The 20,492-nt window shown below is 46.3% G+C and overlaps 1 protein-coding gene across 1 annotated transcript; it reads right to left on the bottom strand.

Moving 5' to 3' along the window:
* Positions 1 to 1,181: 1,181 nt before the first annotated feature.
* LOC110520226 (frizzled-5-like) lies at positions 1,182 to 4,523 on the bottom strand. Its single transcript, XM_021597393.2, has one exon. The coding sequence runs from the start codon at positions 3,526 to 3,528 to the stop codon at positions 1,777 to 1,779; it is 1,752 nt and encodes a 583-aa protein (XP_021453068.1). The 5' UTR covers positions 3,529 to 4,523; the 3' UTR covers positions 1,182 to 1,776.
* Positions 4,524 to 20,492: the final 15,969 nt, after the last annotated feature.

Genomic DNA, 20,492 nt, shown 5'->3' on the forward strand with positions numbered 1-20,492 from the left:
TTTATACATTGTAAATTAAAAGTGGAGACATCAAAACTATGAAATAACACATATGGAATCATGTAGTAACCAAAAAAGTGTTAAAAAAGGAAAACATATTTGAGATTCTTCAAAGTAGCCACCCTTTGCCTTGATGACAGCTTCGCACACTCTTGGCATTCTCTCAACCAGCTTCATGAGGTAGTCACTATTGCAATCAACAGTTGTGCCTTGTGAAAAGTTAATTTGTAGAATTTCTTTCCTCCTTAATGCGTTTGAGCCAATCAGTGGTGTTGTGACAAGGTAGGGGTGGTATACAGAAGATAGCCCTATTTGGTAACAGACCAAGTCCATATTATGGCAAGAACAGCTAAAATAAGATAAGTGAAATGACAGTCCATCATCACTTTAAGACATGAAGGTCAGTCAATCCGGGGAATTTCAAGAATTTTGAACGTTTCAAGTTTCAAGTGCAGTCACAAAAACCATCAAGCACAATGATGAAACTGGCTCTCATGAGAACCGTCACGGGAAAGGAAGACCCAGAGTTACCTCTGCTGCAGAGGATAAGTTCATTAGAGTTACCTGCCTCTGAAATTGCAGCCCAAATTAATGCTTCACAGAGTTCAAGTAACAGACACATCTCAAAATTGTGAGACGCAGAGTAGGTGAATGGATGAGATCTCCACACGTGTGGTTCCCACCGTGAAGCACAGCGGAGGTGTGGTGGTACTTTTCTGGTGACACTGTCTGTGATTTATTTAGAATTCAAGGCACACTTAACCAGCATGGCTAGCACAGCATTCTGCAGTGATACGCCATCCTATCTGGTTTGCACTTAGTGGGACTATCGTTTGTTTTTCAACAGGACAATGACCCAACACACCTCCAGGCTGTGTAAGGGCTGTTGGACCAAGAAAGAGAGTGATGGGAGTGCTGCATCAGATGACCTGGCCTCCACAATCACCCAACCTCAACCCAATTGAGATGGTTTGGGATGAGTTGGACCAAACATTGAAGGAAAAGCAGCCAACAAGAGCTCAGCATATGTGGGAACTCCTTTAAGTCTGTTGGAAAAGCATTCCAGGTGAAGCCGATTGAGAGAATGCCAAGAGTGTGCAAAGCTGTCACTACTTTGAAGAATCTAAAATCTAAAATATATTTTGATTTGTTTAACACTTTTTTGTTTACTACATGATTCCATATGTGTTATTTCATAGTTTTGATGTCATCACTATTATTTTATAATGTAGAAAATAGTCATATTTTTTTTTTAAACCCATGAATGAGTAGGTGTGTCCAAATGTATGACTGGTAATGAATACAGGAATAAATAATGAGTCATCTCTAATGGTCCAGATAGATTGACAGGAGTACTGGTTTATACACATAAAAACACATCTCCATTTTCCCCCTCTCAGAGAATGTTCTAGTGGCTCTTTTGAAGTAGTGGTACTTTACCAAAGCAGCACGGCGCATCGGAAGTACCACAGAGTTCATATGATACAAACGTCCCATTTCTTTCCTGTTAAAACACATTTGTGTCTGTTCTTCATGTTCCAAGAAGAGCTAGTGAGGCTGGTTGGTCGATAAATGTTCTATTTAGAACCTGTGGAATTACTTGGTTATCTCCTTGTCCTCTGTCCCTTTTCCTTCCAGAGAGCTGTATATGGTGTTTTTATCACAGTCACCATCTTGTCCAATTTCCAGGTGAGGCACGTTCCCAGTCACACATATGACAGGGGGGCTATCACTGGACACGTGCATTCGTGGCCTCTCTACCCTCTAGGGTCCCGTTCACACATGTGAGGGCAGGGCAGGTTTGTGGTAGGACCCTGGTGGCAGGGCCGCACTGGGGTGTCCTGTGAGGGCCGTACTGGCCTCGCTGTACAATGAGGGGGGTGCGGTGGGCTTGGAGGCCCAGCAGAGGCAGCAGCGAGCGGTGAACCTCCTCCATGACTCCAGGGTCTTTCCGGACCAGATCCACACGCCAGACGTAATCCCCACCACCAGACACATGAAGTATTTCAACATGAAGACGGCGTAGTCGGGCCCCAGGCCCAGCCTCTGTCTCTCAGCCTGACACGAGCAGGATAGAGCCCGGTCCCACCCAGGCCTGTAGTGCTGCTCGTACACCAGGCAGGCTACTACTATAGTAGCAGGAACTGTGTAAAGCACCGTGAACAATCCAATCCTGATCATCAGCTTCTCCAGTTTGTCGGTCTTGGTCCCTCCCTGTTTGATGATGCTGCGGATGCGGAACAGAGACACAAAGCCCGCTAGGAGGAACAGGGAGCCGGTGAAGAGGTAGACCACCAGGGGAGCTAACACAAACCCCCGCAGACTCTCCAGACTCTGGTTCCCCACGTAGCAGATCCCCACCACTGGGTCTCCGTCCACAGAGCTCAGAGCGAGGACCACGATGGACTTGACGCTGGGGATCAGCCAGGCAGCCAGGTGGAAGTACTGGGAGTAACCAGCAATCGCCTCGTTGCCCCACTTCATGCCCGCGGCCAGGAACCAGGTGAGGGAGAGCACCACCCACCAGATGGAGCTGGCCATGCTGAAGAAGTAGATGAGCAGGAAGACCAGGGTACACAGAGGTGGGCCAGTGGTGTCATACAGGATGTGCTGCTGGTCTCCGCTCCCAGCGCACGCCACCCTCTCGTGACCTGCCACTAGTCGTATAATGTAGCCCAGGGAGACAAAAAGGTAGCAGGCAGCCAGGAAGATGATGGGTCTCTCAGGGTACTGAAAGCGCTCCATGTCGATGAGGAAGGTGGCAACAGTGGTCAGGGTGGAGACGAAGCACAGGATGGACCACAGGCCGATCCAGAAGGTGGTGAAGGTGCGTTCGTCCTGGGAGAAGTAAGGGTGGTGGCAGGGCTGGGCACAGTTATCCACAGGGCCAGTGTGGACCCGGTTGTATAAGGGGTGAGCGTCTTTCTTGATAGGCACCAGAGGGTCCCGACAACGGCAGTCGCGGTCACACTCCTGGGGGGCGGGGGGCTTGGGGGCGGGCTGCCTTCGGCGGGTGCCTTTGGGGGTGGGTTTGGGCAAGGGAGGGGAAAGGGTGGTGGTCTCGCTACTATTCTGGTCCATACACAGAGTCTCGTCTCCCAGCTGAGGCAGCTGCTCACAGCTCATCCTCTCTGGCCACTCAAAACCATACTGGATCATGAGGGGGGAGCAGCCTCGCTTGGCCCGCTCACATACAGAGCGGCAGGGGGGCAGGGGCTTCTTGTAGTCCTGCAGACAGATAGGGGTGTACATGGAACACAGGAAGAAGAGCAGGTCTGGGGAGCAGTGGATGCGGACCAGGGGCCAGAACTGATGGACCTCCAAGCCCACCTCCTCCTGGGTGTCGTGGTTGAACTGGTTGGGCATGTAGGTGAGGTTGTATCCGATGCCCTTACACATGGGCACCGTGATGGGCTCACACACTATATCCTTGGAGGCAGTTTGTGCGAGCCGGGGCAGCTGGGAGAGGAGCAGCACGAGCAGCCAACGGACGACACCGCATAGCGGGGGTTTTACTGTGGTCGCCATTGGAAAGTGGGATATTTCCAGAAAGAAATATAGGTAGAAAAATTGCACTGTGTGCTGTGAACTTGAGTATTTTCTCAGCTCAGTCCTTCCTTTAATTTATGACTGCATCTCGGAAATATGAAATCCCAGGAGAGAGTAATTGCTCCAGCAGCATGCCCAGAGTCCTCTGTTCTATAAATCACCGACAAGTTTCATTCCAGACCACAAGTTTATGTTCCAACAGCATGAGCACCTTTCGAATGAACCATGGTGATTATAAATGCAGTAAAGGTCCGGGAAAAATCTAAATAAACGTTCACTGTTGTTTAATCCAACGAATCAATTAAACATGTGTGAGGATTTCGAAAGATGGACTAAAGCACCAAGTCGAGGGTCTAAAGAGGTCGAATTGTAAATCATTCACCGAGCTTTACAATTACATGAGTTGAAAATTGAATTTCCTCTTTACTTGCAGTTAGGTCACGCGCCAATAAATGTAACAACTGTAACCGCAGGCTTAATCCGGAAACGATTTCATATTCCTACAGTTTGTATTCCGCATGACAGGTGAAGTCACCCGTGCCTCGGTCACAGGCTCTCTACTCAATAAAAACAGTTGGAAGCAAAAATATTTGAAGAAATTTTAGGAAAATAATGTGTTTAATTTGAAGTCCAGATTAAAATCCAACAAAAACAGAATCCACTCTTTATGCAGCAGCTCTCGGGTTCCTAATGTAGAGGTAGAAAACAGGTTTACACTCCTCTCTATCTAAAGTTTGGGAAACTTGTTACGCTTGCCTTTGTCCGATCACTTGGATAACCACAAAGACGTTTTATTCCAAACTAAAGCACTTGTTTTCCAAATTTGTATCCAATGATATTAGCAGGTATCACTGTGTTGCGCTACACATCTCACTGCGCTCGAGCCGAAATAACTCAGGAGACCCCTCTCGTCCCGCTACAGAACGCCCACCTCATCCAGAGCGCCAGTCCTCGAGCACTCGGTTTCATTACCCAGGACTGTTTGGATAGTTTTACCACGCCTACTCGCACTTCAACGCCGCGCCCTTTGTACCTTTTGTGCCAATCAGGACCTGAGCTGTGGGCGACAATACTGACCAAATCAGTTCATTTATGGACCAAGATGTAGCTCACCGGATGTGAAGGGACAGGTGGCATTTGGAGACATAACGCACCTGCACTTCAAGGAAAAGTGTGATGGTGAAAAAAAGAAAGTATGATAACACACACCAAATATGCCCTACTCTAGATGTATACTGTGCGATGAATACAACCTTTTGAGTAGTATGTGGGGAAATGTAGCCTACATACCCTCAGTATGTGAACTTGTGACCCAGATGATGGCAGCAAGACCCTGTAGTGTAGTCTTAATACAGGATTTCACACAATGCATGTGTGCAGCCAGCAGGTTGTATATGTATATGCACCGTGGGTCAAACAAATAGAAAAATAGTCAATGTAGGGACAAATGAAGGGTGGGGATTGTCTTGGAGAGGGTGTGTGTGTGTGTGTGTGTATTCATGGGTCCCTGTATAGTGTATGTGTTTACCCTAAGGGCCTATTCCAGCAAAGGAATGAAGTGGCATGAAACTCGTCTGCTTCGCTATTAAAATGCAGCCTGAATGATCAACACACACCTGCAGAAAAATGAACTACATCCCCTTGACATCACTTCCTATAGGCCCCTAGGTTCAGTCTCAGCTTTGCACATGGTCAGGAAAAACGAATTCATATAATAATAATATAATATATGCCATTTAGTAGACGCTTTTATCCAAAACGACTTACAGTCATGCGTGCGTACATTCCTACATACGGGTGGTCCCGGGAATCAAACCCACTATCCTGGTGTTGCAAGCGCCAAAGCTGGGGAACAATAATAAGTTAAGGGGAGGGGAGAGGAAGGGGAAGAGTGGACCCTAAGGTCCCCAGTTCAATCCCGCCTTGGCCAGAAATAACATTTCTAAACAACCACTATAGTCTCCAAAAGTGTTATTTTTCACATTGGTGAATTTAAGATCACCTAAATTAATTAAACAATTATGGTAGCATAATTATAATATATAGAAGTCTATATGGAAACTTGCAGCAGGGTCTATATGGAAACTTACAGCAGGGTCTATATGGAAACTTGCAGCAGGGTCTATATGGAAACTTACAGCAGGGTCTATATGGAAACTTGCAGCAGGGTCTATATGGAAACTTACAGCAGGGTCTATATGGAAACTTGCAGCAGGGTCTATTTGGAAACTTGCAGCAGGGTCTATATGGAAACTTACAGCAGGCTCTATATGGAAACTTGCAGCAGGGTCTATATGGAAACTTACAGCAGGGTCTATATGGAAACTTGCAGCAGGGTCTATATGGAAACTTACAGCAGGGTCTATATGGAAACTTACAGCAGGGTCTATATGGAAACCTACAGCAGGGTATATATATGGAAACTTACAGCAGGGTCTATATGGAAACTTACAGCAGGGTCTATATGGAAACTTGGAGCAGGGTCTATATGGAAACTTGCAGCAGGGTCTATATGGAAACTTGCATCGGGGTCTATATGGAAACTTACAGCAGGGTCTATATGGAAACTTACAGCAGGGTCTATATGGAAACTTGGAGCAGGGTCTATATGGAAACTTGCAGCAGGGTCTATATGGAAACTTGCAGTAGGGTCTATATGGAAACTAGTGACGTGTTGCCACTCAAGTTGTTTTGCGTGGGTGGAGTTGGCTGGCAGCAGACTGGGCTGTAAGTGAAGCAGGCCAGGTATTGGTGGCAGCAGATTGGGCTGTGAGTGAAGCAGGCCAGGTATTGGTGGCAGCAGACTTGACACAGGATGAAGCAGGATTGTAGTGGGAGCAGTTTGGGTGGGCCTGGCAGCAGACTGGGCTGTGAGTGAAGCAGGCCAGGTATTGGTGGCAGCAGACTTGACACAGGATGAAGCAGGACTGTAGTGGGAGCAGTTTGGGTGGGCCTGGCAGCAGAGAAGTCAGCAGTGGTGGTGTTAGTGAAGCCATCCAGATGACTAGCAACTGTGGGGTCCATTGAATAGTCCTGCATATCAGTCTCCTCTGAGTCAGGTCCATGTCCTGTATGGCCTTCCCAGTCTGCCTGAGCAGGTTGTCCACCCACCAATCAGCTCTCTTGAGAATGACAAAGACAACTGAATGCAAAACAAGTCAAAAATAGATTAATCTGATTACTCACAATATCTTAATCAAATCAAAACACTGACACATAGTTTTCATAACAATATTAGTTAAGAAATGACAGCGTGTTATGTACTGAGGTTGCTCTTAGAGGCTCTATCAGAGGAGAGCTCTTAGAAGCTCTAGAAGAGCTGGCGGTGCCCATTAGAAACAGCAGAGTGATTGTCTTCACAGAGGATGTAGCAGATGGGGTCTGGGAGAAAGGCGAGATGGTCTTCACAGAGGCTGTAGCAGATGGGGTCTGGGAGAATGGCGAGGTGGTCTTCACAGAGGCTGTAGCAGATGGGGTCTGGGAGAAAGGCAAGGTGGTCTTCACAGAGGCTGTAGCAGGGCTGGAGAAGGGCCAGGAGGAAGGGAAAATGGTAGAAGATGATTTGAGGGTAAACAGTATTAATCAAATAAGCTCTTGACAGGTTAAGCTATATAATATTTTCCCAAACAGGCTTCCTAGGCACATCATGCTGAAATGCTAAAGGAAAAGATGTGTATGAATACCGACAATATGGTCATGCGATATTTCAAACATGACACACAATAGTTTTTCTCCATCATGTTTGATTGATGTAAATTCTAGGTATTAGTTCTAAAAGGACAACAGTGTATGATGTAGCAGGTACAATTCCACTCACAGACAGGGGTGCAGGGATTGGGGTACTCAGACGCGGTGTAGTGGTGGGGGCACTTACAGAGGCCATAGCATGGGTGGGGGCACTCAGAGAGGCTGTAGACAACTTGGCCGGGCTACGGACATCTACAGTGCCTTGCGAAAGTATTCGGCTCCCTTGAACTTTGCAACCTTTTGCCACATTTCAGGCTTCAAACATAAATATATAAAACTGTATTTTTTTGTGAAGAATCAACAACAAGTGGGACACAATCATGAAGTGGAACGACATTTATTGGATATTTCAAACTTTTTTAACAAATCAAAAATTGAAAAATTGGGCGTGCAAAATTATTCAGCCCCTTTACTTTCAGTGCAGCAAACTCTCTCCAGAAGTTCAGTGAGGATCTCTGAATGATCCAATGTTGACCTAAATGACTAATGATGATAAATACAATCCACCTGTGTGTAATCAAGTCTCCGTATAAATGCACCTGCACTGTGATAGTCTCAGAGGTCCGTCAAAAGCGCAGAGAGCATCATGAAGAACAAGGAACACACCAGGCAGGTCCGAGATACTGTTGTGAAGAAGTTTAAAGCCGGATTTGGATACAAAAAGATTTCCCAAGCTTTAAACATCCCAAGGAGCACTGTGCAAGCGATAATATTGAAATGGAAGGAGTATCAGACCACTGCAAATCTACCAAGACCTGGCCGTCCCTCTAAACTTTCAGCTCATACAAGGAGAAGACTGATCAGAGATGCAGCCAAGAGGCCCATGATCACTTTGGATGAACTGCAGAGATCTACAGCTGAGGTGGGAGACTCTGTCCATAGGATAACAATCAGTCGTATATTGCACAAATCTGGCCTTTATGGAAGAGTGGCAAGAAGAAAGCCATTTCTTAAAGATATCCATAAAAAGTGTCGTTTAAAGTTTGCCACAAGCCACCTGGGAGACACACCAAACATGTGGAAGAAGGTGCTCTGGTCAGATGAAACCAAAATTGAACTTTTTGGCAACAATGCAAAACGTTATGTTTGGCGTAAAAGCAACACAGCTGAACACACCATCCCCACTGTCAAACATGGTGGTGGCAGCATCATGGTTTGGGCCTGCTTTTCTTCAGCAGGGACAGGGAAGATGGTTAAAATTGATGGGAAGATGGATGGAGCCAAATACAGGACCATTCTGGAAGAAAACCTGATGGAGTCTGCAAAAGACCTGAGACTGGGACGGAGATTTGTCTTCCAACAAGACAATGATCCAAAACATAAAGCAAAATCTACAATGGAATGGTTCAAAAATATACATATCCAGGTGTTGGAATGGCCAAGTCAAAGTCCAGACCTGAATCCAATCGAGAATCTGTGGAAAGAACTGAAAACTGCTGTTCACAAATGCTCTCCATCCAACCTCACTGAGCTCGAGCTGTTTTGCAAGGAGGAATGGGAAAAAATGTCAGTCTCTCGATGTGCAAAACTGATAGAGACATACCCCAAGCGACTTACAGCTGAAATCGCAGCAAAGGGTGGCGCTACAAAGTATTAACTTAAGGGGGCTGAATAATTTCACGCCCAATTTTTCAGTTTTTGATTTGTTAAAAAAGTTTGAAATATCCAATAAATGTCGTTCCACTTCATGATTGTGTCCCACTTGTTGTTGTATTCTTCACAAAAAAATACAGTTTTATATCTTTATGTTTGAAGCCTTAAATGTGGCAAAAGGTCGCAAAGTTCAAGGGGGCCGAATACTTTCGCAAGGCACTGTATGTAGTTCCATTAAGATTATTTAAGGTTATACCGTTATAAAAACAGATCAATACAAGCCAAGCTTTTGACAGGTTAGTCTGTGTTTGATTTACATGAGCAGGCATTCTTAACTGACTTGCCTAGTTAAATAAAGGTTAAATAGATTTATTTTTAAGGCTTCCTTGCCAGGTTAAGGTTTGGTCTTACTGCAGATACGAGAGCCCCCTAAAACGTTGCTTATTGAACTGCAAAAGAGAGAGAAAAACCAAATAGTAAAAAAAAAAAGAAATGTAACATTTACTATTGACAACAAGTTCAATTGCAGTCCTCAATGGAGGAGTCTGAACAGCGGACACAGACACAGGCACTGGCGAAGCTGTAGGTGGAGACCTGCTTCAAACATAGGGGGAAAAATACAGAGACAACACTAGAGTATGGTATCTAATTTCAGTAAATCCAAAAAGAGAATGCATGTTCGTTTAGCCTGTAAGCTTTATTCATTTGACCTCCTGGGGGTGAAATCCACAGACACATCTCTGAAGGCCCCAGAGAAGAGTTGTCCATGGACCTGCATCGGGCAATTCTGCAAATCTGTAACAATACATAAGGAAGCCTGTTATGAAGTCCCCTGCTGGTGACTTCACCGTCTCCCAGCACTTTCAAGTAGCTCACCCCACAACCCATCCCCCACACACAAAAACTTGAGTCAAGGGGTGATGAACTCTACCTCTCTCTGGAACTTTTGTTAAAACCTGTTGTGATTGGTTGACAAGATCACAGCTTGGGACTTTGACACTGTGTATACTCTTTGTTACAATATGCAATGACAATTTGATGGCCAAATATTATAATAAAGTTGCTGTTCATTAGTAGTAAAGGCCTATATTTAATGACAGCTATTTCTAGTAATACAGTATGTTTTTTAGATGAACAAAAAGTACAAAAGCACATGGTGTGCAGTGTACCGGAGTCCTCCTTAGGACTAGCTGGCTAAACTAGCCCTTCTTTTAGACATCTGAAACCAACAGGATGGATGTATAACACTACCTCAAGAACAATTAGCAAGACATAGCAAACCTAATGTAAACTATGCTAATATAGTCAGCCTACAAGAATACATGGTGTTATTGGGAAATTTGTCAGTATTCAAGCAAGTTGTCTAATCAAGCATCATGGCAAATAGTCAACTTAGGCTATATCAGCTAGGCTCCTGAATGGTGCAGCGGTCTAAGGCACTGCATCTCAGTGCTAGAGGTGTCACTACAGACCCTGGTTCAATTGCAGGCTGTATCGCAACCATCCGTGTTTGGCCCAGCGTCATCTGGGGTAGGCCATCATTCTAAATAAGAATTTGTTCTTAACTGACTTACCTGGTTAAATAAAATATCATGGACTGACTGTTTTAATTCCTAAACAAATACTTTGGTATAAAGTATATGTTAGCTATGGCTAGAACAAAGTTCATCCCCTGGATATCAAAGCATTATCTAACTTAGCTGGCATAATAGCTAACTTAGCTAGCAAAAAAAAAGTCAAAATGTAACGCGTGACCATACCTGTTTACATAGATTGCAAACGTTAGCTAGATAGCTAATAAATTTAGCTAGCAGAATAGCATTTACTAAAACGGGCAATAACTTAACGTTAGCAGATTGTATTATATTTTAGATCTCACCAACTTTGAGAGTTCTCTTACTTATGAAAACTAATGCTAGAGTTACTGTAACTTTACTGTACCGTTACCAGCGGCTAAGGAGCAACTATTGATAGCCACAAGTTGGCGGTTGCTATTTAACTTCTACTGTTGGAAAACAAGTTGGCTCTGGTTAATATCACCATTACAGTATGGTGTTTAATCTTACCTTGTGGTATGAAAAGCTGATAATTTAGGAGAAAGTTGGAGACAATTATCTACAGTAGCTAGCTAGCTACAGTTCTGTCTGGCTGAGTCAACCAATAGCATCGCACCCCTCCATCTTTCAAAAGATGGAACAGCGCTATAGGCTGAGTCCTTCTTCCAAAGAATGAGAAGCTATACATGATTGGCTTTTGAAACATGGACATGGAGATGGTGATTGGACATGGAGGACAGCCTAGCATGAGTAAAATAGCGCCAAAGACATGCTCTGCGAACTGAGCTACAGAGGACCACAAGGACCCACCTCGAGGCCCTGCATTATTGGACATGTCCAATTGTTAACATCCTGAATTCTCAGTTAGTGCTGGCCGAAGTAGGTAGGGAAGTAGGGGAGTAGATAGGTAGGTAGGGTTGGCAGGTAGCCTAGTGGTTAGAGCGTTGTGCCAGTAACCGAAAGGTTGCTAGATTGAATCCCCAAGCTGACAAGGTAAAAATCTGTCGTTTTGCCCCTGAACAAGGCACTTAACCCACTGGTCCTAGGCTGTCATTGTAAGTAAGAAAATGTTCTTAACTGACTTGCCTAGTTAAAAAAAAGGGCAGCCTGGTCTCAGAGAATTCCCTATTATTCTGTATGTAAATCCAGGAAACTCAATTTAGTATGGTATGTATTAATTTGTGGATGTCCATCATCCATTTCGTATGATATGTTACAAATTACAATTCTTGTGATATGTTGTGAATTGATATGTTACAAATTGCAATTTGCTAGGTGGCTAACGCTAACGTTAGCTAGGATAAGGGTTAAGGCAGTGCTTCAAAAACGTTTACCCCTTCAAACATTCAACCTCCAGCTGCGTACCCCCTCTAGCATCAGGGTCAGTTCACTCTCAAATGCTGTTTTTTGCCATCACTGTAGTCCTGCCACACACACACTATACGATACATTTATTAAACATAAGAATGAGTGTGAGTTTTTGTCACAAACCGGCACGTGGGAAATAGGACCAGGGCACAAATAATAATATAATAATAATCAATCATTTCGCTCTTTATTTAGCCATCTTACATATAAAACCTTATTTGTTCATCAAAAAGGTTGAATAACTCACCACAGGTTAATGAGATGGGTGTGCTTGAAAGGATGCACACAACTCTGCAATGTTGGGTTGTATTGGAGAGAGTCTCAGTCTTAAATCATTTCCACACACCGTCTGTGCCTGTATTTAGTTTTCATGCTAGTGAGGGCCGAGACTCCACACATACAGTTGAAGTCGGAAGTTTGCATACACCTCAGCCAAATACATTTAGTTCAGTTTTTCACAATTCCTGACATTTAATCCTAGTAAAAATTCCCTGTCGTAGGTCAGTTAGGATCACCACTTTATTTTAAGAATGTGAAATGTAAGAATAATAGTAGAGAGAATGATTTATTTCAGCATTTATTTATTTCATCACACCCCCAGTGGGTCAGAAGTTTACATACACTTAATTAGTATTTGGTAGCATTGCCTTCCTTTTGTTAAGTGCACCAGTCCCTCTTGCAGCAATGCACCCCCACAACATGATGCTGCCACCCCCATGCTTCACGGTTGGGATGGTGTTCTTCGGCTTGCAAGCCTCCCCCTTTTTCCTCCAAACATAACAATGATCATTATGGCCAAACAGTTATATTTTTGTTTCATCAGACCAGAGGACATTTCTCCAAAAAGTAGGATCTTTGTCCCCATGTGCAGTTGCAAACCGTAGTCTGGCTTTTTTTATGGCGGTTTTGGAGCAGTGGCTTCTTCCTTGCTGAGCGGCCTTTCAGGTTATGTCGACATAGGACTCGTTTTACTGTGGATATAGATACTTTTGTACCTGTTTCCTCCAGCATCTTCACAATGTCATTTGCTGTTGTTCTGTGATTGATTTGCACTTTTTACACCAAAGTATGTTCATCTCTAGGAGACAGAAAGCGTCTCCTTCCTGAGCGGTATTACGACTGCGTGGTCCCATGTTGTTTACACTTGTGTACTATGGTTTGTACAGATGAACGTGGTAGCTTCAAGCATTTGTAAATTGCTCCCAAGGATGAACCAGACTTGGAGGTCCGCAATTTTCTTTCTGAGGTCTTGTCTGATTTCTTTTTATTTTCCCATGATGTCAAGCAAAGAGGCACTGAGTTTGAAGGTAAGCCTTGAAATACATCCACAGGTACACCTCCAATTGACTCAAATTATGTCAATTAGCCTATCAGAAGCTTCTAAAGCCATAACATAATTTTCTGGAATTTTCCAAGCTGTTTAAAGGCACAGTCAACATTGTGTATGTAAACTTCTGACCCACTGGAATTGTGATACAGTGAATTATAAGTGAAACGATCTGTCTGTAAACAATTGTTGGAAAAATGACTTGTGTCATGCACAAAGTAGATGTCCTAACAGACTTGCCAAAACTATAGTTTGTTAACAAGAAATGTGTGGAGTGGTTGAAAAAGGAGTTTTAATGACTCCAACCTAAGTGTATGTAAACTTCCAACTTCAACTGTAGGTACGTGGTTGCAAAGGGCATCAGTGTCTTAATAACAACACAATTTGCCAAGGCATGAAACTCTGAGCGTAGCCCTATCCAGAAATCTGGCAGTGGCTTATGATTAAATTACATTTTCACAGAATCGCTTGTAGCAATTTCGATGAGGCTTTCTTGTTCAGATATCAGTAAGGGGACTGGAGGCAGGGCATGAAAGGGATAACGAATCCAGTTGTTTGTGTCGTACGTTTTGGGAAAGTACCTGCGTAATTGCGCACCCATCTCACTCAGGTTCTTCGCTATATCACATTTGACATTGTCTGTAAGCTTGAGTTAATTTGCACACAAATAAATCATACAATGATGGAAAGACCTGTGTGTTGTCCTTGTTAATGCAGGCAGAAAAGAGCTCCAACTTCTTAATTAAAGTCTCAATTTTGTCCCGCACATTCAATACACTGGCTTGTATGCACAGCAGAAATTCTTTCAAAACATCTCCTGCCATGTCACTGATGCATCGTGAAACAGTGTTGTTAGATGAAGACATTGTCTGTATAGTTTTTTTGGTCTTTTCCCCCAGCATTGTCCCAGCCATATCCGCGGTAGCAGGAAGAATTAAGTGCTCCACAAAGGATGGGGCTTGCCTGTCCTAGCCACTCGGTAGCTCATCATATAAGACCCTTCTTATTAATGGTATCTGTTGTTTTTATATATGTCTTACTACTCGAAAGTCGTCTTGATTCTCGCTCAAAAAACTACAGTTGCTTATTTTTCAAATTGTCATGTTTCTAAATGTCTGCTCAAGAGTGAAGGTTTCCTGTGAGAGAGTAAAGTTTAATGTGATTGGATGATAATTATTTGACTAGGCTACCTGTATTTGACATTGTGTTGTTATTTTGCTGAACACTAGATGGTTTAATTTGATTTTTGGCAGTGAAACGAGGCTACTCAGGCAAGAAAAAAACCTCACCCAAATCTATAGCTGGAAAATATAAATGTACTATTTGAAAATGTGAAGATTTTTTTATTATAAAAAAATTAAATGTGTATCACATTTTATTTGGTGTACCCCCGACGGGAATACCTGGGTTAGGGGATAAGGTTAGCGTTAAGGTTAGGGTTAGGAGTTGGGTTCAGGTTAGTGTTAAGGATAGGGTTAGGAGTTAGGTTAAATGGTTAAGGTTAGGGAAAAGTTGTTCATGATAAGATTCGAACACGCAACCTTTGGGTTGCTAGACGTTCACATTATATATGTCCACCCAACCACCCTCCTTTCGTTTTTGCCTTAAGCAACCTTCTGTCTTATGTAACCATACCAAATGTAACATATCTTACTAATTTGAGTGTCCCAGATTTATGTTTACTATGTTATGTCTAGTCTATGAGACCAGGCTGGGTAGGGAGGCAGGTAGGTAGCACAGGAGGTTGGTGGCACCTTAACTGCGGAAGGCGGGGTCATCCACTGGCTGGAGCAGAATAAGTGGAATGGTGTCAAATACATGTTTAATGCCATTCCATCAGCTCCGTTCCGGCCATTATTATTAGCCGTCCTCCCCTCAGCAGCCTCCTGTGGTAGGGAGGGAGGGTAGGCATATAGGTAAAGTAAATAATTAGGCATATAGGTAAGGTAAACAACAGCCGTGCTTTGTGAGTGTGTTGACCTAGCAGGAGTGAGTCTAAACATTCATGACAATGGGTCCAACAGGCAAGACATACACTGTGATCACATGGAAGGCCCCTCCACAAAGCATGTCTGTGTCCCAAATGGCACCCTATTCCCTGTATAGTGCACTACTTTTGGGCCCTGGTCAAAAGTGGTGCACTATATAGGAAATAAGGTGCCATTTGGGACGTAGCCCATGGTTTCACTCAGCTTGTTTTCTTTTGACCTGTCTCTTTAAGGTCAGGGAACATTCATACAGGATAGGGTTGATACACACACACACATTTCCTGCCCAGGTGACACAGAGGTGCTGAGGCTTTCTGAAGTCCAAAGGTCTTGCAGGGTGTGTGTGTGTTTGTGTGTGTATGTGCACAAATGTGACTATGTGTCTGTCTGACTGACTGTGTCTTTCTTAACTGCCAAGTCAAGTGTTTCTATTGCCTGTTAACACCCAGATTCTATTGGATAAACTGCATGTTACCAAGATAAATGAGTCAATAGAAAGGACCACATTCCTGAAAGACTCTGGTATCAAAAGACTGCTCCCGAGTGGCGCAGCGGTCTAAGGCACTGCATCTCAGTGCAAAAGGCGTCACTACTGTGCAGTCCCTAGTTTGAATCCAAGCTGTATCACATCCGGCCGTGGTTGGGAGTCTCATAGGGCGGCGCACATTTGGCCCAGCGTCGTCTGGGTTAGGGTTTGGCCGGGGCAGGCTGTCATTGTAAAGAAGAATTTGTTCTTAACTGACTTGCCTAGTTAAATAAAGGTTAAATGTTTTTTGTTTTTTTTACTTTATAAAAACCTGTGACAAACACACACACACACACTAAACCTCACACACACAAAAACACACACGCTGGGTCACTCTTGCTAAATTTCCCTGGTACCTGAGATGTTTGACTAAGACTTGACACATTCAAACAAACCCTGACCTGCATCATTGACCAGTCTGGTAACCACGGGTTACAGAGCACAGCATATCAACCAATCTGACAGCTAGGCAAACCTAATCAACAATTGACCACACAGGCGGAGCTGCTCAGAGATTGGACACAACATCTAATCACAGGTCAGTTTATTTAGGTCTTCTGATTTCTTTGGAATCAAAATAACAACCTGAGCTCACCTACAAAACACACACAGTAAAGATTGTGGGTTCCATATCAGTTAGCTTGGGTATGTGAGTAAAATTGAGTGTTGTGGCAAAATCTGTGGCACAATGCTCCGCTCGCTGGCTTTTCCGTCCCCCTCCCTCCCCTCCCTCCCCTCTCTCCTTCACCACCTCCCTCTCTCTTTCCAGGGCCAGGGATGAGCCTACGTGCCCGTACAGGTGTCTACACAAAAGCCTTTATCCTGCTCCTCATTCAGCCTTCTCCATAGACACACACACAAACACACAAAAGACTAATCACACAATGTTACATTTGTAAATGCATTCTCATTTTCCTGTCTCCACTCCCCCTCCCACTCTCTGATTTAACCTTTATACAGTATACATAGACATGAGGTCAGGGTTACACAATACCGGACATAATTACTCAAAACAATTATAATCCCACATTTAGGGACCTACAATCATGTGTAAATCCCACTTTTTGTGTGATAAGATTATGTAACTCCAATCCCCACTTCTATAACAGTTTGAGTGTTTTGAATAACAGTAGTATTTTCAGTGTTGTTTAGTGTTGACATACAGTGAGGAGCCTCAGCTAGGACATGAGTTTTTCCTGGTCAGTTAACATGGTTAGGAAAACATCCCTGGCCCTATTTATAACACATACCTGGGGCCAGGAGTATATCCTGCTATGTGACTCTATCCATGAGCCTGGGCCCTATAAATGACTTCAAACCAGTTCAAACCTTTAGTCAGAGGGAAAAGAGAGCATCACTAGACTGAGAGTGGTGTGACATGTTGTAGAGAGGGTTGGGTTGGTGTTGGTTAGGGTGCTGCTGTGGGAATTTAGCGTCTACCTGGGGAAGTCACTGAATTTTCCTGTCAGAGATGGCTAAACTGCTGTGTGTTCGTAGCAGTCCATCACTGTCTTTCCCTGTCTGTCAAACAGAAAGCAACAATCACAGCAAACATCAGTAGCCATTAGCAACCAGAGCTAGAGTCAACTCCATCTCTATTCAGTAAACTAGAGAAAGTGGATTGGAATTCCACTTCGGGAATGGAGAAATCATCATTGAAAATAAATGGCCTCTTTCAAATTATTGAATTGGAATTTCAATGTACTGTATCTCCTTAATTGAAATAAAATGGAACTGACCCAACCAATCAAAATAGTGTAGCTACTCACTTGAGTAAAGCACAATGTTTTTGATAACGTGCACTGAGCAGAGCAATGACCTAGTTTAGATTCATAGGCTTTTACACATGGACATAGGTCTATGCTAGAGGCCCCAGTCAGAATGCACCATAAGGCAACAGTTGTAACTGTAGAGAGCAGAAGTACTAGCTACTCTTTCTCCTCTGATCCAGGTCACCCAGAACAGCAGTCCTGTGTGCCTTTGTGTGGCTGCCCCATGTCAGAGGGCCAGTTTGTGTGTATGTGTGTGTCAGAGAAGGGGAGGGTTAGTAAGGGGGGGTTGTAGCAATACTCTCTTCCCCCTTTCAAAAGGACCCTCAGCCTTGCGTTCCATCCCATGTTACCGCTGCCCACCGCCCTCTATCCTCTCTCCACCCCTCCTCCCTCTACCCTCTCTCCACCCTTCCTCCCTCTACCCTCTCCACCCCTCCTCCCTCTACCCTCTCTCCACCCCTCCGCCCTCTACCCTCTCTCCACCCCTCCGCCCTCTACCCACCCCTCTTCCCTCTACCCTCTCTCCACCCCTCTTCCCTCTCTCCACCCCTCTTCCCTCTACCCTCTCTCCACCCCTCTTCCCTCTACCCTCTCTCCACCCCTCCTCCCTCTACCCTCTCTCCACCCCTCTTCCCTCTACCCTCTCTCGACCCCTCTTCCCTCTACCCTCTCCACCCCTCCTCCCTCTACCCTCTCTCCATCCCTCCTCCCTCTACCCTCTCTCCACCCTCTACCCCTCCTCCCTCTACCCTCTCTCCACCCCTCCTCTCTCCACCCCTCCTCCCTCTACCCTCTCTCCACCCCTCCTCTCTCCACCCCTCCTCCCTCTACCCTCTCTCCACCCCTCCTCCCTCTACCCTCTCTCCACCCCTCCTCTCTCCACCCCTCCTCCCTCTACCCTCTCTCCAACCCTCCTCCCTCTACCCTCTCTCCAACCCTCCTCTCTCCACCCCTCCTCCCTCTACCCTCTCTCCAACCCTCCTCTCTCCAACCCTCCTCTCTCCAACCCTCCTCTCTCCACCCCTCCTCTCTCCACCCCTCCTCTCTCCAACCCTCCTCTCTCCAACCCTCCTCTCTCCACCCCTCCTCTCTCCACCCCTCCTCTCTCCAACCCTCCTCTCTCCACCCCTCCTCTCTCCAACCCTCCTCTCTCCACCCCTCCTATCTCCACCCCTCCTCTCTCCAACCCTCCTCTCTCCACCCCTCCTCCCTCTACCCTCTCTCCACCCCTCCTCTCTCCACCCCTCCTCTCTCCACCCCTCCTCTCTCCAACCCTCCTCTCTCCAACCCTCCTCCCTCTACCCTCTCTCCACCCCTCCTCTCTCCACCCCTCCTCTCTCCACCCCTCCTCCCTCTACCCCTCCTCCCTCTACCCCTCCTCTCTCCACCCCTCCTCTCTCCAACCCTCCTCTCTCCACCCCTCCTCCCTCTACCCCTCCTCTCTCCACCCCTCCTCTCTCCAACCCTCCTCTCTCCACCCCTCCTCCCTCTACCCCTCCTCTCTCCACCCCTCCTCTCTCCAACCCTCCTCTCTCCACCCCTCCTCTCTCCACCCCTCCTCTCTCCAATCCTCCTCTCTCCACCCCTCCTCTCTCCACCCCTCCTCTCTCCAATCCTCCTCTCTCCACCCCTCCTCTCTCCACCCCTCCTCTCTCCAACCCTCCTCTCTCCACCCCTCCTCTCTCCACCCCTCCTCTCTCCACCCCTCCTCTCTCCAACCCTCCTCTCTCCACCCCTCCTCTCTCCACCCCTCCTCTCTCCAACACTCCTCCCTCTACCCTCTCTCCACCCCTCCTCTCTCCACCCCTCCTCTCTCCAACACTCCTCCCTCTACCCTCTCTCCACCCCTCCTCTCTCCACCCCTCCTCTCTCCACCCCTCCTCTCTCCACCCCTCCTCTCTCCACCCCTCCTCTCTCCAACCCTCCTCCCTCTACCCTCTCTCCACCCCTCCTCTCTCCACCCCTCCTCTCTCCACCCCTCCTCTCTCCAACCCTCCTCCCTCTACCCTCTCTCCACCCCTCCTCTCTCCAACCCTCCTCTCTCCACCCCTCCTCCCTCTACCCCTCCTCTCTCCACCCCTCCTCTCTCCACCCCTCCTCTCTCCACCCCTCCTCTCTCCAACCCTCCTCTCTCCACCCCTCCTCCCTCTACCCCTCCTCTCTCCAACCCTCCTCTCTCCACCCCTCCTCTCTCCAACCCTCCTCCCTCTACCCTCTCTCCACCCCTCCTCTCTCCACCCCTCCTCTCTCCACCCCTCCTCTCTCCACCCCTCCTCTCTCCACCCCTCCTCTCTCCACCCCTCCTCTCTCCACCCCTCCTCTCTCCACCCCTCCTCTCTCCAACCCTCCTCTCTCCACCCCTCCTCTCTCCAACCCTCCTCTCTCCACCCCGCCTCTCTCCACCCCGCCTCTCTCCAACCCTCCTCTCTCCAACCCTCCTCTCTCCACCCCTCCTCTCTCCACCCCTCCTCTCTCCACCCCTCCTCTCTCCACCCCTCCTCTCTCCAACCCTCCTCTCTCCACCCCTCCTCTCTCCAACCCTCCTCTCTCCACCCCTCCTCTCTCCAACCCTCCTCTCTCCACCCCTCCTCTCTCCACCCCTCCTCTCTCCACCCCTCCTCTCTCCAACCCTCCTCTCTCCACCCCTCCTCTCTCCACCCCTCCTCTCTCCACCCCTCCTCTCTCCAACCCTCCTCTCTCCACCCCTCCTCTCTCCACCCCTCCTCTCTCCACCCCTCCTCTCTCCAACCCTCCTCTCTCCACCCCTCCTCTCTCCACCCCTCCTCTCTCCACCCCTCCTCTCTCCAATCGTCTTTTTCTCTTTAAACCGCCTTTTGTTTTCTATCTTTTTTTTTTATTGCATTTCTCTTCTCTTGTTGTCAAGGCCCTAAATGAGTCTTGACTGGCCCCCGGGCCACTGGAGAAGCACAAAGGACCGTGTTCCACTCGGTACAGTTGAGCCATTGTGGCCGTTGACAATGCACTAATTGGCGATGACAATTAAGCGCGGTCGACACTCAGGTTCAATTTGCCCTCTCCTCAATACAAATCACAGGCAAATGAGTC

The sequence above is a fragment of the Oncorhynchus mykiss genome, chromosome 3 (genome assembly GCF_013265735.2).
Source record: "Oncorhynchus mykiss isolate Arlee chromosome 3, USDA_OmykA_1.1, whole genome shotgun sequence".
Classification (NCBI taxonomy): domain Eukaryota; kingdom Metazoa; phylum Chordata; class Actinopteri; order Salmoniformes; family Salmonidae; genus Oncorhynchus; species Oncorhynchus mykiss.

What these genes read in the sequence shown, in the direction of transcription:
- LOC110520226 (XM_021597393.2), bottom strand. Translation starts at nt 3,528, where the DNA reads ATGGCGACCACAGTAAAACCCCCGCTATGCGGTGTCGTCCGTTGGCTG.